The sequence below is a fragment of the Poromitra crassiceps genome (genome assembly GCF_964638095.1).
Source record: "Poromitra crassiceps genome assembly, chromosome: 2".
Classification (NCBI taxonomy): Eukaryota; Metazoa; Chordata; class Actinopteri; order Beryciformes; family Melamphaidae; genus Poromitra; species Poromitra crassiceps.
The window spans coordinates 104,810,290-104,829,170 of NC_139624.1; the positions used below are offsets into that span (position 1 = coordinate 104,810,290).

The 18,881-nt window shown below is 42.6% G+C and overlaps 1 protein-coding gene across 1 annotated transcript in view; it reads left to right on the forward strand.

The window, feature by feature from the left end:
- cnksr2a (connector enhancer of kinase suppressor of Ras 2a) overlaps positions 1-18,881 on the forward strand; it is a gene marked incomplete at both ends in the record, with an annotated part of 187,002 nt that overhangs the window by 39,286 nt on the left and 128,835 nt on the right. Inside the window, one exon of the mRNA XM_083652157.1 lies at positions 18,873-18,881. This exon is cut by the window's right edge and continues 155 nt beyond it. Coding sequence (XP_083508283.1) covers positions 18,873-18,881 — 9 coding nt within the window. The remainder of the gene's footprint in view (positions 1-18,872) is intronic.

Here is an 18,881-nt window from a genome sequence, read left to right on the forward strand (position 1 = left end):
TGTGTGCGTGTGCGTGTGCGTGTGCGTGTGCGTGTGCGTGTGCATGTGTTTACAGTATGTGCTTGCGCGTGTGTGAGAACATGTGTGAAATAGTTTGGATGCAATTTAGCAGCTGCCTTAGGAAGTTTCTCTTCCTCCCTCTCCTCCCCCGCTCTCTCTTTTTTGTCATCCTCTCTCTCTCTCTCTCTCTCTCTCTCTCTCTTCCCAGCCTATTTTTTCCCGTCTTTGTTAGTGTGGTTATGATAGATGGGTGTATTCTGATGCTGGGACGCGAAACGGGGGAAATCAATGCTCATTCCTCAGAGGTGTGTGTATATGTCCATTTTGTGTGTGTGTGTGTGTGTGTGTGTGTGTGTATGTGTGTGTGTGTGTGTGTGTGTGTGTATGTGTGTTTGTGTGTACAGTATGTGTGTGTGTGTGTGTGTGTGTGTGTGTGTGTGTGTGTGTGTGTGTGTGTGTGTGTGTGTGTGTGTGTGTGTGTGTGTGTGTGTGTGTGTGTGTGTGTGTGTGTGTGTGTGTGTGTGTGTGTGTGTGTGTGTGTGTGTGTGTGTGTGTGTGTGTGTGTGTGACAGTTGCTGTTTGTTAAGAGGTTAGGTGTTGGATACATTCATTGTTTTGGGAGCCAGGGGGCAGGGGCTGCAGCTGAGCCGCTCTGTCTTGGTCTGCTTTTCTTTGACTCAGCAAACCTGCCCTGGCCAGAGGAACACACACACGCACGCACGCGCGCGCACATGCACACACCCACCTACCTGCACACTCACCCTCTCTCTGATCCAGAAGAGACCTACCCACACCCACTCACTCACTCACACACACACAACACAACACAGACGTTACACAATCCAGCTGAGAGTTACCTGGATGGCTGCCTGATTGGCCAGCCATTAGCTCCTCTGTTCCAGTCTGTCCACTCTTATTTCACTTATAGACTTTGGCCCCTATTCTCCCACAGGCCTTCGGCGCTAAAACGGGCCTTCGGCGCTAAAAAACGTGCCTTGCGCCTGCCTCGGGAAGATATCAACAGGGCTTTAGGCTGGTAAATGCGCTTTACGCTGAATGGGCGTGGCGCACTCCCTGAATGGGCGTGAATGGGCGTTTCGGCCTTAAATATCGGCCTAATGATATCTTCCCAACTGGCGTAAATTTAGCGCTTTGCGCTTTTCAAAACCAGGCCTATTCAGTGCGCTGATTGCGCGGAGCACTCCTCTGGCTCTCCTCTGTCACCCTTCTCTGTGTCACTCCCTCTCTCTCCTCAGTCTGACAGGCACAATACGACTCTCTCTCTCTGACTCCCTCGCTCAGACAGACACAACACACGTCCCTTCGGAAAAATAAGTTGTAAGTTCACTGCCTGTGTAATGTCCCAGCATGCATTGTGCTACTCCATTTCGCTACTAAATAGCAACCAAATGAGCTGAAATAGATATAAAGGTCGATCTAAATAATGTGTAATGGTAACACAACCTGCAATTGTAGAACATTTCAATATTGGACCAAATAAAACATCGAAATGAAAACACCACCCTATGTGAAACCTATATGTCATCCTGGGCCTATATATATCCCTTGTCGATTTAACGTGATTTAGATAAGTGACAGGGTAACGCGCTTCTACTGTCATGTGCTATACTGTGATGTCCGCTCCAATAAATTGGCTCTACTTCACATTTTAGTTTTACAATAAAAACACATTTATGCAATGACTTTACATAATGTAGGCTATATTTATGTGTATCATCCTACCTGCAGCAGGGGAGAGAAAACAATATATTTCTGGACAAACTTTCACCAATCTAATTCATCTCATCATATAGGGATAGGCTATATTTTTCTAGCTGATGCATTTAGAACATTCTTTTCACTTTGATCTTGCTAGTGTAGCGTATTTACATGCTTGCAGTATTTAAACTGCAGTTAGATTGGTTTGAGGAGCATAATAATATGGAATAATAGCCTATATATGGAGACAGACAGACGGGATGAAGGGAGGGGGGGGGGGGAGCAGAGCGCTTGGCTTTGTCTGGTTTTGCTGGACCACTGGAATTGGAGCTTAAAAGGCAAGCGTGTGATTCGTTTATTGCACTTATCCAATGAGCATGACGGTGCATAATTTTACGCTTAAAAGGCGTGGTTGTAATGCTTTAGGCTGCGTGTAGCGCCAACACCAAGATATCAAGTGCGCTGGTCCACGCCCACTGATCAGCGCTGCGCCAGGCGCTCTGCCTAGTTTCTACGCTGATGCAAAGATAGGGACCTTTGTCTCAGGCTCTCTGGAGACCCTTAGCTGGACCTGTAGTGTACCCATACAGAACTGTTGACCCTTAGCTGGACCTGTAGTGTACCCATACAGAACTGTTGCCCCTTAGCTGGACCTGTAGTGTACTCATACAGAACTGTTGACCCTTAGCTGGACCTGTAGTGTACTCATACAGAACTGTTGACCCTTAGCTGGTCCTGTAGTGTACTCATACAGAACTGTTGACCCTTAGCTGGACCTGTAGTTTACTCATACAGAACTGTTGACCATTAGCTGGACCTGTAGTGTACTCATACAGAACTGTTGACCCTTAGCTGGACCTGTACCCATACAGAACTGTTGACCCTTAGCTGGACCTGTACCCATACAGAACTGTTGACCCTTAGCTGGACCTGTAGTGTACCCATACAGAACTGTTGACCCATAGCTGGACCTGTACCCATACAGAACTGCTGACCCTTAGCCAGACCTGTACCCATACAGGACTGCTGACCCTTAGCCGGACCTGTACCCATACAGAACTGTTGATCCTTAGCTGGACCTGTACCCATACAGAAGTGTTGGTCCTTAGCGGGACCTGTACCCATACAGAATTGTTGATCCTTAGCTGGACCTGTACCCATACAGAACTGTTGATCCTTAGCTGGACCTGTATCCATACAGAATTGTTGATCCTTAGCTGGACCTGTACCCATACAGAACTGTTGATCCTTAGCTGGACCTGTACCCATACAGAATTGTTGATCCTTAGCTGGACCTGTACCCATACAGAATTGTTGATCCTTAGCTGGACCTGTACCCATACAGAATTGTTGATCCTTAGCTGGACCTGTACCGATACAGAACTGTTGATCCTTAGCTGGACCTGTACCCATACAGAACTGTTGATCCTTAGCTGGACCTGTACCTATACAGAACTGTTGATCATTAGCTGGACCTGTACCCATACAGAATTGTTGGTCCTTAGCCGGACCTGTACCCATACAGAACTGTTGATCCTTAGCTGGACCTGTAGTACCCATACAGAACTGTTGGTCCTTAGCGGGACCTGTAGTGTACCCATACAGAACTGTTGATCATTAGCTGGACCTGTACCCATACAGAACTGTTGACCCTTAGCTGGACCTGTACCCATACAGAACTGTTGGTCCTTAGCTGGACCTGTACCCAATACCATACAGAACTGTTGATCCTTAGCTGGACCTATACCTTGCAGAACTGTTGATCCTGAGCTGGACCTGTACCGATACAGAACTGCTGAACCTTAGCCAGACCACCCATACAGAACTGTTGATCCTTACCCATACAGAACTACTGATCTGGGTCCAATTTATTCCTGAAATCATAATCGTATTTGAACCTGTACGTCAAATACGTCGAATTCAAAATGTTTAAGTACGTCTAAGTATGCACATGACATGTGCACCTATGTGCAGTTAATATGCCACTGTCTCTGACTTGTCTTATCACTCTACTGCCTTATTGCTTGTTGTGTCTCTTGTTGTTTTTGCACTCATATGCCCTGTTATATTTGTACTATGTTGTAAACGGAGTTCACAGCACAAGAATTTCACACGTGATACTTGTACTACGGAGTGACAATAAAAATCTTGAGTCTTGAATCTTGAAGCTAAGCACTCTTGCTTTAATGTCTTCTCCGTCCCTTCCCGTGGTGCGCTTTAGGCTTCACGGCGTATTTCTCCACACTTTGTATGCATCGGGGGATTGGAGGATCCAGTCTCTAAAATTGTGTTTAACTGAATTTGTTTTCATTTTGTGCTATCAATCATTAGAGTAGGTGTTTTTCAAATGTGGCTATCTCACTCTGGAGCGAAACGCTGGGGTGTCGTAGTGGTGGGAATTATTTCTCAGTTACCTCAGTTACTGTTAATGTGTCTGACAAATTTTGAAGATGGATGCTATAGAATAGATTCTACTGTCTGCCTCAGTGATTCCCAACAACACCATTTTACTGTCTTCCTTGTCAAGAGTCAAACACTGCAACAAAATTGAATTGCACTTTAACATTCTGTGCCACTGGACATGCTGCTATAACGGACTGTTGAGCTGCATTTTAACATACTGTGCTGCTATGCTATTTACCTGGATGAATCCACACTTTTCATAAGCACTTTAATATGCTGTGCTCAGTGGAGAGACTCAGGTCCCTGAGAACCAACTAGCTTGGAAGGTTCTCGGCTATCTGGGACCAGTTTCTGGCCTACTTTGACGAGGTTAAGAATGACCAGTGACTGAGGTTAGGGGAGACGGATGGCTCGCCCAGCTGGTATCTCATGGACCCCCTTGCATGGGATCCCATGCATATTGTCTTTTACAAACACATAAGCACCTTATGTGGCCGATAGCACCACATTGCAATGTCGAATGTTGATTTATGTTGTTTTTTGTTGTTTTTTTCCTTTTCTTTCTTTTCCTATGTCTGAGCCTGTTTGTCTTGTTCGTATATTGTTCTATAAAAATTGGGGAGGCGGGGGGGAATGCTGTGCTCAGGCTGCCGTTTGACTGTCATGTTTTTATGTTTTGATGTATATTTGATGACAGCCTACCGTTGCCAGCCTTCTAAAAAAAACTTTTGGTAACATGTAGAGATGCACCGATTGCCATTTTCTTGGCCGGTTCCTATTTCCAATTTTTTAATAGTCTGACTTGCCGATACCAATTTTGGCCGATTCCGATTTTCTTTCTAAGAACAATAATTGGCGGGTTATTTTTTTACGTTTTTTTTTTTTTTTTTACTTTGCTTTAATAGAAAATTAACATTCATGTCACATTTCTTATCATTTGCATGATGTAGGACGATCTCACTCAAAATCATCTCAAAATAAAAGTGTTCCAGGTTACTGGACAGAGCTTTTCTTTTTTGTGTAAATACAATGAATATAAAACAACCAGTATATCCCACAGCTATCATGCATTTACTTTTCCAAAAGAAAAAAGGTGCAACAGAACAGGGGCTCCAGATGGAAAGTAGCCTATGGCTAAATCTGTTACAAAGCATATCTTCCCCTATGGTGTTTAATGTTTTCTTTATGTCCCTGCCAAATAAACTAATAAAATAAAATAAATAAACGTCAAAATGTTATCCATGGACAAGGACAAGGAGCCCAGAGACCTTCGAAGTAGGGATGGGCATTTCTAGCAAAAACACTATTCGAAATTCGCTGGCCAAAGTCGACTTTTAATCCAAATTCGGAAAAAAAAAAAAAAGTAAAAATAAATGTAAAAATAAAAAAAATGTAATTTTTTTTTTTTTTTTTTTTTTTTTTTTTTTTGTGAGTGAAATGTTGCATTGTCTCCCCTGATTCTAAGTCTAAGGCTTTATTAATTAATAGAAAAAGCTTCTGCTTTAGCTCAAACAAGCATTGCACCACTGAAGTAAAGAACATGTTACATGACATTAACATTTTCGAAAATAAAAAACAGTTTTGACAATCATGAGTGGTTCATTAAATATTTAGTAGGCTCAGGTCTGAGTGCCAAAGGGGTGCCAAAGTCACCCCCTCTCCCTCTTCATGGGATTTCATCCGCCATTCATTTTTCCATAAACCTTGCTTAAAATGCTTATAAAAAATCGTTTTACTTGCTCAAACCAAGCGATTCGACTATACTAGAATCAGGGGAGACAATGCAACATTTCACTCACAAAAAAATAAAAATAAAAAATAAATATATATATATATTTTTTCATTTTCATTTTCTCTGTGGTCTGCTACACACAGGGTGGGGAACAACATTTTGCTTTTTTATGTATGCAAGTATAGAAGAAAGTGACAAATAAAGTGAATGTTGAATCTTGAAAAGCCGTACTCCAATACTCTCAGTGCGGTGTCGGAGTATAGATGGATGCTAAGCACGGATTGGTGGATCACTATGTCAATCATTATTTCGCAAATGGTTAATACTAGGGCGCTGACTATGACTGGACTGTCTTCTCTGGTCCTCAATGTCAAATGTACAACTATTTAATTTTGCACCGTTCTGGCTTTGAAACAGGGTTTGTTTGTAATCTACAAAACTGCAAATAAAACTTCCTTAAAAAGTATACAGAAACTGTTATCGGAGACAATGTGGGATGAGCAGGAATGCAATTTGGTGAGATATTTCCTGGCTGTGCAGAGTAAAACAAAATGTAGATGGAATAATGATGCAGAACGAAGGAGAGGAAAGTAGGGGGGGCAGTCTAGTTATTCCCCTGTACTCCTCCCTCATAACTGCCATTGTAATATATGTGATTTCAGTCATCATAGGACACCCACCTTCACGCAGCAGTTTAGCCACCTACAGCATAACAATACTGATTCAGAACATGTTGCTGGGGGGAAAGACAGAATTCTGATTAGTCAAGTCAAGGCACAACACACGCCAACACAGTCACATCAGTCAAATGCAAAATGGGTTTTAAGACGGGATTTGATTGTGTCGATGTCGGGGGCAGACCTGATGCAATTGGGAAGTCTGTCCCACAGTTTAGCGTCTGCAACAGCGAAGGCTCAATCCTCCTTAAGCCTCAACCTAGGCCCTGAACCTGCCAATAGTTCCTGATCTGAGGACCTGGGGGACTTAGCAGATGAGCGGGGGCGCCGTATCAGAGATATATGAGGGAGCCAGCCGACCTATTCAGGACTTTAAAGACTAAACAGGAAGACCTTGAAATCAATTCTAAAGAGGTCCAGGAGCCAGTGAAGAGACAGGAGCCAGTGAAGAGACAGAAGCCAGTGAAGAGACAGAGTAGAGCCAGTGAAGAGACAGAGTAGAGCCAGTGAAGAGACAGAGTAGAGCCAGTGAAGAGACAGAGTAGAGCCAGTGAAGAGACAGAGTAGAGCCAGTGAAGAGCCAGGAGCCAGTGAAGAGACAGGAGCCAGTGAAGAGACAGAGTAGAGCCAGTGAAGAGACAGAGTAGAGCCAGTGAAGAGCCAGGAGCCAGTAAAGAGACAGGCTAAAGACAGTGAAGAGACAGGCTAAAGACAGTGAAGAGGGAGGGTAAAGACAGTGAAGAGACAGGCTAAAGACAGTGAAGAGAGAGGGTAAAGACAGTGAAGAGACAGGCTAAAGACAGTGAAGAGAGAGGGTAAAGACAGTGAAGAGACAGGCTAAAGACAGTGAAGAGAGAGGGTAGAAGGGGCAGCTTTTTGAATGAGCTGCAGGCGGGACAGATGACTCCTGCCTACAATAATCAAGGCAGGAGGAGATGACAGCATGACTTTCTTTCTCCAGCTAATGAAAGGAGAGGGAGGACTGGAGTTTGGAGATCGTTATGAGCTGGAAGAATAGACAGGCAATGGCAATAATCAGAACACTTCTTACCCAGTGGATTCTCATTTTCCACCACAGTACGGTATCCCCCCAGAATTCTATACGGCCTTCTGTCCGCTGCTATTGGACAATTTTCACTCGTCAAAATTCACGCTAAAACTCTTGCGCTCCGACTTCATCCTTTTATGACCAGACTCGTTCATTGCGACCAGACTGGCTTCGTCAGATCGAGGTTGGCATCAGGTAATGTGAGGAGGTTACTGCCAGTGTTGGGGGTAACTCATTACAAGAGTAACATATCACATGTAATATATTACTTTTAGCAGTAACTCAGTAATATAACTTATTACTTATAGGATTTTAGTAATATTATACCAGTTACTTTGTCAAGTAACTCGTTACAAATTTAATTACATTTGATTAAATCAAAGCAGATATTTCAAAAAGATACAATCATTTCCTAATCAAACTGTGTGTTTTTATGGAAATAACCACTATAGATGACAATAACAAAGGAAAAGGATAACATTTAGAATGTTGGATTGTTTACACTGATTTCAAGGTGGTTGAAATAATTTTTCGGGATGGTTCCGGGCCGGCAATGTCATTCTGCTGCTGCTGTTGTTTTGGTAAAAGTAATGCAAAAGTAGTGTAATAGGTAATGAGTTACTCTACACAGAAAGTAATGTTGTAAAGTAACTTATTACTTTCAAATGAAAGTAACTAGTAATATGTAGTATATTACATTTTGAAAGTAACTTGCCCAACACTGGTTACTGCATATCATTAATGGTGCCTCCGACCTTCCCTCTCCTGCGGCAGTGCTATCTTTGGATGCCATGAAGGCGTTTGATCGCCTAGAATGTAGTGTTGTCGTCACGATACCAAGATTTTACCCTGCGATACTATACCAGTCAAAGCATCACGATACCACGGAGAAATCTATATATTTCTTGTTTTATGAATGTGCAATGTTTACCTCCACAATTTATAATGTATGATGACCTTAGGCAAAAATACAATGGTTTCACATTATCTCAGGGACCTCTAAAATGTGTTATTGTAAATTATAAAACGGCTCTCTCAAATCAAGCAATCTGATTGGTTCACAGCCATTGTATAAATCCAGTAACCCACTCCAATAACCCATGGCCATGGGTTATTGGTTGCCATGGCAACTCTCTTACTAAAAGCCTTTGGTTACCTCAAAAAAAACAAATGGCGGAGACAGCTGTCAGATCCTTGTGAATCGATCTTCGCTTATAACTTTACTAATACTTCGCAGAAAATTATGTTTTGTACAAGAATAGATGCGGGCTAATGTCTTCTTTGCAAAAAAAAGGCTGTTAACCCCGCATTTAACCCAGCATTTAACCCCGTAATGTTAGTTGGTGTCGGGCTTTGCAGAAAGCACTCAGCTTCTCAGTAGGGATGGGCATCGAATTTCGAATTTTCGAATAATCGTTGTTATTATCAAGGTCGACTTTTATTATTGAAATTCGAAATTCGAAAAAAAAAAAAAAAAAAAAAAAAAAAAATTTTTAGTGAAATGTTGCATTGTCTCCCCTGATTCTAAGTATAGTCAAATCGCTTGGTTTGAGCAAGTAAAACAATTTTTATAAGCATTTTAAGCAAGGTTTATGGAAAAATGAATGGCGGATGAAATCCCATGAAGAGGGAGAGGGGGTGACTTTGGCACCCCTTTGGCACTCAGTCCTGAGCCTACTAAATATTTAATGAACCACTCATGATTGTCAAAACTGTTTTTTATTTTCGAAAATGTCAATGTCATGTAACATGTTCTTTACTTCAGTGGTGCAATGCTTGTTTGAGCTAAAAATCCACAGCAGAAGCTTTTTATATTAATTAATAAAGCCGTAGACTTAGAATCAGGGGAGACAATGCAACATTTCACTCACACAAAAAAAAAAAAAAAAAAATTACATTTTTATTTTTATTTTCGAATTTCGAATTAAATTCGAATTTGGCCAGCGAATTTCGAATAGTGTTTTTGCTAGAAATGCCCATCCCTACTTCTCAGCCAGCGCTGAGAATGCAGCGCTGCGCTCGAGCTGCCTGTCGGTGTTTCCAGAAAGCTCTCAGCTTCTCAATGTCAACTTCAGTCTCCAGAACGATCCAATCAAATCACCCGCACGTTCTTGCGGTCCCGCCTTACAGTAGTGTTTCAACTGACTCTATCAGAATACCATGCCAGTCGGACTTATGGTATTATTATTATTATATTATTATACTTGGAAACGTTTTATAAAAGCAATATTATAGCACTCGAGCTGCGTGTGATAAGCTGTTATCCCACTCGGCCTGCGGCCTCGTGGGATAACAGCTTATCAGCGGGATATATTCGCCACAACACACTTGCTCTCATGCTATATTGCTTAAATATCTGCTCTCTCTCTCTCTCTCTCTCTCACACACACACACACACACACACACACACACACACACACACACACACACACACACACACACACACACACACACACACACACACACACACATATATATAAGCAGATATTTTACAATAACACAGATAGATAGATTGATTTAAGGCTGGACAGTGTGTGCTGTGTTTTTACCATTGTACTTTTATACTGTTATACTTCTCTAACCATTTGTTGCACTGCACAGCTCAAAAAAACAATGTCAGCAGCTTCCTCCTCACTCAGAGGGACTAGAGTGAGAGTGAGAAAGTTTGCTGCCCAAACGTCTGACTGTATGGACTGTATATTCCTTTTCGTGCTCTCTTTTCCTGCATCTCCGCTGCGGGCCTATACTGCATGCGTAATTGTGCAGCATACTGAGCCGCGATGAGTGATGCTGCTCTATTTGAAGTTGAATTTCATTCCACCAGCACACATTTTATTAATCAGCTATTTTCTATTCATTTCTATTAATATATATACATCGAATCCCACCAATTTAGCCCGTCATTTTCCCCTTGGCACACATAAAGACACATGCTTCCGTCACTGTCTGCTTGATGGCGAGAGGGACTTCACTGTAGGCTACTCGTGACATAACCAGACATCGGATTTTCAACAGTTAACTTTTGCAGCTAGGCCTATATGTTACTGGCTATTACGAGGTGAGGCAGTATGCCCCGTGTCTCTCTCTCTCTCTTCCCCCGATAGGGCTGTCCCGGCGAGCCGACGTAATCGATGACGTCGACTACGTAATTACGTCGACGCACGCTAGGTGCCTCGACGCGTCACAATCGTCACAAAACAAAAATAGTATGGCTAATGTTAGCGGCTAACTGTTACTTGTTGTTACTTTACATGGCAGTAAAATGCCACTGAATGACCAAATTGATTTAACTTTTAACCATTTTGATTTCCACTTTCCATACGGAACGCCAGCATTGGTTAGTTGTTAACGTCGTGACTATATTTATAACGTTATAACGTACTCCGGTTTGCGGTTTATAATTGAGGGCAGAATACAGCCGTGCTGTCACTCTGGCTGTATTCAGACCCGAGTTATAAACTGGAAACGGAGTACGTTATAAACGTTATAAATATAGTCACGTTATAAACAACTAACCAATGCTGGGGGTGCGTATGGAAAGTGGAAATCGAAATAGTTAAAAGTTAAATCAATTTGGTCATTCAGTGGCGTTTTACTGCCATTTAAAGTAACGACAAGTAACAGTTAGCCGCTAACATTAGCCACACTACAGCCGATTACCCATCAGCGCAGCGTCATTTGACGTCAGCCCACTCTTCTAAACAGGTCGCGTGCCGCATTCCAGTGGGCATTCCCATGCTTTCACATGGACGCGCATCGCTATGACCGGGCATAGTTAAGACCAGACATAAGCCCTGTTGGTGCAACAGGCGTAAGTGTACTCTGAAGAATGGTGGTCTTAACCGACGCAGGAGTTACGACCAGGCATAGTTACCAGTTGGTGCAACCGATGTTGGGTGTGGATGCTACAGACACAGTCTTGTGTCTGGATGATGTGTGACCATCTTACATGGAGCATTTTGCATTTTGTCTTTCTCCAAAATTAAGAGCACTGTTACTGAAAATTGCACATCATTGTACTGTAAGATGATGATTTTATGTTGGACTGCTGCTAAACTCAGTTGACATTGCACAAGGTTTTTGTTATTCCTCCTGAAAGTGACTTGCATTTTATTTATTCTACTATTTTATTTTGAATTGCACTATATTCATTTTATTTGAGGACAAGCTCTTGCTTTAATTTTATTTGAGAGATTTTATGTTGGACTGTTAAAGAGAATGAGATGGTTAAATAAAATACTGAAATTGAGAAGTTTTTGGTTATTTATTTGTTTTGGGTAAATGTATTGTTATATAATAAAAAAATTAAATAAAAAATAATCGTTAGATTAATCGACTAATCGAAAAAATAAGCGTTAGATTAATCGATAAGAAAATAATCGTTTGGGACAGCCCTACCCCCCGACGAGGGAAGTGGAGAGGGCTATTGTGGTGCTATTAAACGTATAATGGTTGGAAAAGATCATTTGCTTTTTATTTTCTCCTACCCTCTCCTACCTAAAGTAATCTAATGTTACACCACAGACCTGTATGGTCGGGAATTATGTAGCCTAATAAAACCATGACAAACGAATTCTAATTTTTAAATCAAGGTGTGTTTTTCTGGAATGCAGGCTATAGTTGAAACTCAACGTGGCATTCCAAGGAGAGAAGAGTGTGTGCAGGCGCGAGTGGAGAGTGACATCCATGCCGTGCGTAAATGTATCCAAGCAAGGATTTCCTGCACTGCACGGAGATGTGGAGACTGTCTGCGCCTAGGCGTTCGTCTGCGTTTGCGCTAAGACGCTATTTCCTGGCGTTAAAATTGAGAGCACCCAAGGCGATTTTTTCTAACACATTGCTCTGTAACGCCTATTTTGGAACGGGCAACTCCCAAACCTCTCTTTGCGCTCGGCACATACCGACGGTATCTTCCCCACAACGCTAAATGACACTTGCGCGAGACACATGATAGGCTAGAGGCCCACCGACACGCCTGGGCCACGCCTACACCTGTGTCATCACAGCGCAAAACTGGACGGTGGAGGCAGACGATAGCTTATCCTAGTTCCTCATTGCGTGGCTCGCGAGACGCTGGCGGCTCTCGAAGCTTTAGTTGGCAGCTCTAAGAAATTGCACCAAAAAAAAAAAAAAAAAAAAAACGATTTTTTTTTATTTATTTTTCCTGCTCTCCCCAAAATTTCAATAAACCTTTATGGTATATTATTACAATACAACAATACTGGTGTTGACAGTAATAGAAGGTGCCAAATCATTCAAAACAATAAGCATTTTGCTTTTAGTAGGAGTATTGTGCCAGCGTGCAGCGCTGTTCCAAAACGTGTCAACGTGTGTCGTTGCCTGGGAAACGCACATCCCATAATACAACTGTTCGCATCGCATCCCATAATAGTATGATGATACTTGGGATGCCATTGAGAACATAGATGTGAACAGGTTAGCTAAAACTTTAGCGTCGCCAGCGACGGCCCCCACCGTTGCGGTCGGGGTACGTTTCGAAATCCCTCCAGGCCTGAAAGATTTTCTAGGGGAAACTGGTATATGTGTGTGTGTGTGTGTGTGTGTGTGTGTGTGTGTGTGTGTGTGTGTGTGTGTGTGTGTGTGTGTGTGTGTGTGTGTGTGGAAAACAATAAAACAAAAAAATGGTAGGCAGATGTGCTTGGTTGGGGTGGCTTTTGGTGTTTTGCGGTAAAAGTGGCTCTCCTATTGACTTTGTCCTGCCAGTGCGGCTCTCATCGAAGAAATAGTGAGGATCACTGGCTTAGATGCTGGGAAGATAGCAATAAGAGGCACGCAAACTCAGCGCAAACGATAGCGCCGTACAACAATAGGGCCCTATGGGTCTTGAAACCACCTTCATACATATGTTCAGAATGTTATATGCAAACCCAACTGCTATGGTATTGACGTGCAGAATGTGCTCCTCTCTTTTTAACATAGCCAGGGTTTCCAGACAGGGTTGCCCACTTAGTCCTTTGTTCTTTGTTCTATCTCTGCAATACACACAATACACCAGGATAATTCTATCACATCCATCTCCATATCTGGGTCCCAACTAGGGCATTCACGACTAGTGAATTTTACTAGTCGACTAGTCGTCCCTAAAGGTAGTCGACTAGTCGACTAACCGTTTTTAATTTATTTTTAATATTTTTTGTTTGTTTGTTTTATCTTTAACACTTTCAGTGCCACGGCCCTTGGGCAAAAGGTTGCTTGCTGTGCCACATAGGCCGCAATGCATTTTAAAACAGTCATATAATTTCTTTAATAATTACTATGTAAACACTGAACACGCACAAATAACGATGAGACTCTCTTCTATCACCTGCAAAAAAAAGTTTATTGATCCCATTTTCCGTTCTTTAGTTATGAGCCGGAGAAGATAGCTTGATTGAACGAAAAAAAGAGCTTTTTTTCTACGAGCTGAGATAATGAGCCTTTTGTGAAATTAAACATTTCAAGCACATCACTGACTCTGAAGCTAATTTTCTGATGTAGTCACACCTCAAAAATAATTTCCTTCAATAAAACAGTGAAGGCAAGGGAATTTTGTTTGGAAGAATAATATTTTTAGCTGAAACCAGCAGCGCTGGCGCCTGCATGCGCTGCTGGTTGCAGCTTCTTGCTGATCTTTTGCTGCTGGTGGGCATCGGATATTCTGGCTTGCGTTTGCCAACCCTGTCCTGCTGTCTGGGTCTGTGTTGTGTACTTGGCTCTGCGTGCCCACCTCCCCCCCTCCTCCTCCCCCCCCCCCCCCCCCCGTTGTGGGAGGAGTGTCTCTCTGCTCTGCTGTTTTCTCGTTTTCTCTGCCTGTGCTCAGCACTGAAAAAGTCCGCTAGATCCTGCTTTTTTACAGCCGCGTGTACCAGCTCCCATGCTTCGAGTTGAGAATAATAACAAATCCACGGCTGATCATGTGTTGCAGCGGACACGGAGGCTGTTGCAGCGGACATCGAGGTGCTCAATTGTGATAGCAGATTGGCTGCTGCAGGGGCACAGCTAAACGTTGCTTCAATGAAGCCGCTGCATACGGACGGATGCGATGCGATTTCCTTCCCCCCAATGACTTCTTCTGTGTGTTTCACTCCACGTTCTCTCATCTGGAGAGCGCTGTCGCCACCTAAGGGTTCTGTAAAATAGGTTAGACACATTCAATACCTCTGAATATTGTAAGAGGCGATGTAAGAGGCATAGATCGACACCCCCCCGTCAAAAAAAAAAAAACGAGTTATGACGCCATTTGGCGTCGCTGGCACTGTACGGTAAATTTCTAATGACGCCATATGGCGTCGCTGGCACTGAATGTGTTAAGAAAGAACATGAGGTATTTACACGACATACATGGACTATCATATCCCATATCCTCCACAAAGAACATCAAAACACAACAAAACAAAACAAGAAAACTGCATAAGATACACAATAATCCAAGAACAAACAAGACTATTGGACAAACAACCAAACAAAAACAATGCATTCAGCTCCTATCCTGATAAGCCTAATGACACTGGGGTAAAAAGTTCTTAAAGTCAAACTCTGTATGTGGTTGCCATATTTTGGGGATGAATTAAGAATCTGCCTTTGCTCTTGTAGTAAATGTTATCCAACGTATGGTAGCTTGAGAGTTCATTCCACCAGTGAACTACAGCTGGGGGATTGGATGCTTTCCAATTTAAAGCTATGCATTTCCTAGCTGCCAACAGGGCAAGATCTATGTATTTACTTTGAATGCATTGTTTTTGTTTGGTTGTTTGTCCAATAGTCTTGTTTGTTCTTGGATTATTGTGTATCTTATGCAGTTTTCTTGTTTTGTTTTTTTGTGTTTTGATGTTCTTTGTGGGGGATATGGGATATGATAGTCCATGTTAGTGTTGTCACGGTACCAATAATTCAGTAGTCGGTACCGGTACTAGTGAATTTCCACGGTACTCGGTACCAATTTCGGTACCACGGTAAAAAAAACAGACTGATATTTCTTGAACATATTCTCCTTTATTAAAGTATGCAACAATTTCCAATTAACAAATGGCATGTAGCCTTCAACTTTAAAACAAAACAATGTGCTTCTGCTTACTTCTTCTTACATTCAACTCTGTATGGCAGTGAGTACAGACAGTGCAACACCAGTGGCATGTAGCCCTCAAGTATTTAATTGTATTATTATATTAAATATTATAATTTAATTTATTTCACAGAATTGCTGGAATCCTTTTTTTTCAACGGTGTATATTGGTATTTGATCGATGCATAGGAATTCTGCCAATGCCCTATTTTCTTGCTTCATGTGAGTTCTTGTCATATTTCCTCTGCTTTTCAAAAACATCAGGAATTGTCTGCTGGGTGGTCTTTTGGGCTCCGCGACTTGTGCCTTCCTCTTCATCTTCATCTCTCGCATACTGTTAAATGGAAAGTAACGTCAGTGAGATTTACTAAAATAAAGAGATGATAAAGAGAACTGCACATACACACATGTAGAGTGCAAGCAATTTTATGTAGCTAGTTTTAATTCACGGACATGTTTCACCCGAAAGAAGCTTGTATTCATTTTGAACTATGGCTAAGTTCGGCTATTAGCCGTGTCCCATAATGTTTCCATTACAAACATTGCATTGCACACGTGTTACACTATGCTAGCTAACGCTGTACCAGGTATTAGCCGGGTCCCATAATGATTCCATTACAAAACACGTTACGTTAACGTTAGCGCAAACGTTTTTTGGTTACACAATGCATTGCCAGCTATCTCAAAAACGAATGTGACAGGATAAGGTCTGTTTGATATGTTGTTAAACGTGTTATTTTACACCGTTTGAAAGAAGTAACCCACCTTGAATCATTTGAACAGGTCTGGGTGCCTGTCTTTCAGCTGCTTGGCGAGATTGGATGTGTTATCCTGTTTGGTTTGGAACTCCCTTTCACACTTTTTGCAGATGGGACTTTGGGGACTGATATTTCCAAATGCGACTCTTTGCATTCTTCTTCTTCTTCTTCTTCTTTAGTGTTTTATGGCGGTTGGCAGCCCTCTTTGCATTCTTCTTCTCAACAAGTTGAGTTGTTGGAATAGGACAGGAGCAGCCGCTCCTGCTGTAGCTGTTAGCCATTATCTTCGCTGCCTGTGCGCACTGCTCGTGTCAACATTACAAGCTGTGAATGACTGTTCGCGATTACGTGTGGACGTTCGGGGACACCGTAGTCCCGGAAGTGCGCGGGGCTGTATGCGCAGTATGTATGTATGTTGATCAGGCAGACAGGCTAACGTTAGCTGGCGGCTGGGTCCATGAAGCCAAGCCATGGTGGCAAACTAAATAGTAAATTCGGTACCCTCGGTACCATGAAAAACAGGTACCGTTCAGTACCGTAGCAATGTAGTACCGTCCAAGTACCGAAGTACCGAGTACCGTGACAACACTAGTCCATGTATGTTCTTTCTTAAAGATATAAAAAAAAAAAAAAAAAAAAAAAAAAAAAATTTTTTTTTGCTAAAACGACTAGTCGACTACTAAGCACAGTGTCGACTAGTGGTTTTACTAGTCGACTAGTCGACTAGTCTGTGAATGCCCTAGTCCCAACACCACATATCTTTGTATGCGGACGACGTCCTCCTTTATGCCGAGAATGCCCAGCAGTCAATCTCTAATATATTATCTGTCTCTCCAAATTTCAGTAGTATTTCAGGCTACAAGATAAATTGGGCGAAGTCAGCCCTTTTACCCCTGAACCAGCCTATGAGACGTTTGACATTGCCCTCTGTTATACCTGTGGTTAACCATTTTAAAGGTCCCAATTCGTGCAGCTGTAACCTCTTAAAAACGTGTGTCTCTGGTCCATAAAACATGATTCTGGATTAATCTGTCGAAAATATAGCAAACCCGTTTGTTGTGACGGAGTTCTCACTTCCTCATCTGGTCGCTTCCCAAGAACGGCCTGTTTCTATAATATATTCAGAACTAACAGTTCCCATTGGCCGCTGAGGGAGAGCCCGCCCCAGGCTCCCAGCGGCCAATCAGATTAGCGTCTGTGGACCAGCACGCTAGGTTGCGAGTTATCGTTAACTTAACGGTAATACGCTAAAGAGGACATCTCAAAATGCCTAGACTTACCGAATGCACCTCTGCAGTTGCTGGATCACGTACAGTTGGCGTCGCTCCAGCTAGAAGTGTTAATTTTGTGGCTATAGACTAAATGGTACAGGTAGCTTGTGTGAGAGGGACCCGCGCAGTATGCAGGAGGAAGCTAGTGACGTCGATATTCTCTCCAGATTCCTCTCTGGGCAAACGACGCGTTTGGGGGTGTGGCTTGGAGGAGACTGCAGGGGGACGCTGGATAGGGACAAATCCAACTGTGGCAGTTCTGAGCGTGTGACCACTCATTACAGGGAGGGCTGACAGCAGTATATATGCATTTACAAGTAAAAACAGCTTTTGCACGGAATGGGACCTTTAAGTATCTAGGTATTGATATTTTCTATTCGCTGCAAACCATTGTGAAACGCAACTTTGAGGACTCCCTGACCAAAATCACCAGTGATTTCGATAGTTGGGCTACGTTGCCAAACTCTCTCAGATCTCGAGTTTCAATTATTAAAATGAATGTGCTGCCGCAAATTAATTATGTTAGCTCAATGTTGCCTTTACCACCTCCTCCTCATTTCTGGGACAGGCTACAGTCAGCGATTACAAAATTTGTCTGGAAGAGCCAGCGCCCTCGTCTCAAGCTTTCTATAACACAGCGTGACAGGCTGGCGGGGGGCCTTTCCCTCCCTAATTTGAAGCTGTCTTACTGGGCCTTTACGCTCCGTCCTCTGGCCTCCTGGTATAATGACAAACCTGATGTCGCATGGCGAACCCTAGAGCAGGGCTTGGTGTTCCCTTTAAAACTGGACGAAGTGTTGTTTTCCAATACAACCGCAAACCAATGTAAAAAGCACTTTGACCCAATTGTTTCTCATTTGATCGTGGTCTGGAGAGCAGCGGCACGGCTGTGTGGTGTCTCTTTTGATTAGGATCTCCCTCCTTTTTTAATATCATACCTGAATCATCCTATACAATTGATCATATATTGCTTTATTGATTTATTTGATCTTTTTTTTTCAAACAATCATTTTGCATAAAGATGTCACTTTTTATGTCATTTTGGAATGAGCCTCCTGAATATGTAAAAGTGTGTGTATATGATTGTGAATCACGTTTTCTCTCTCTCTCTCTGTGTACATGCGTGTGCATTCGTGTGTGTGTGTGTGTGTGTGTGTGTGTGTGTGTGTGTGTGTGTGTGTGTGTGTGTGTGTGTGTTGCAGGCCTGGACG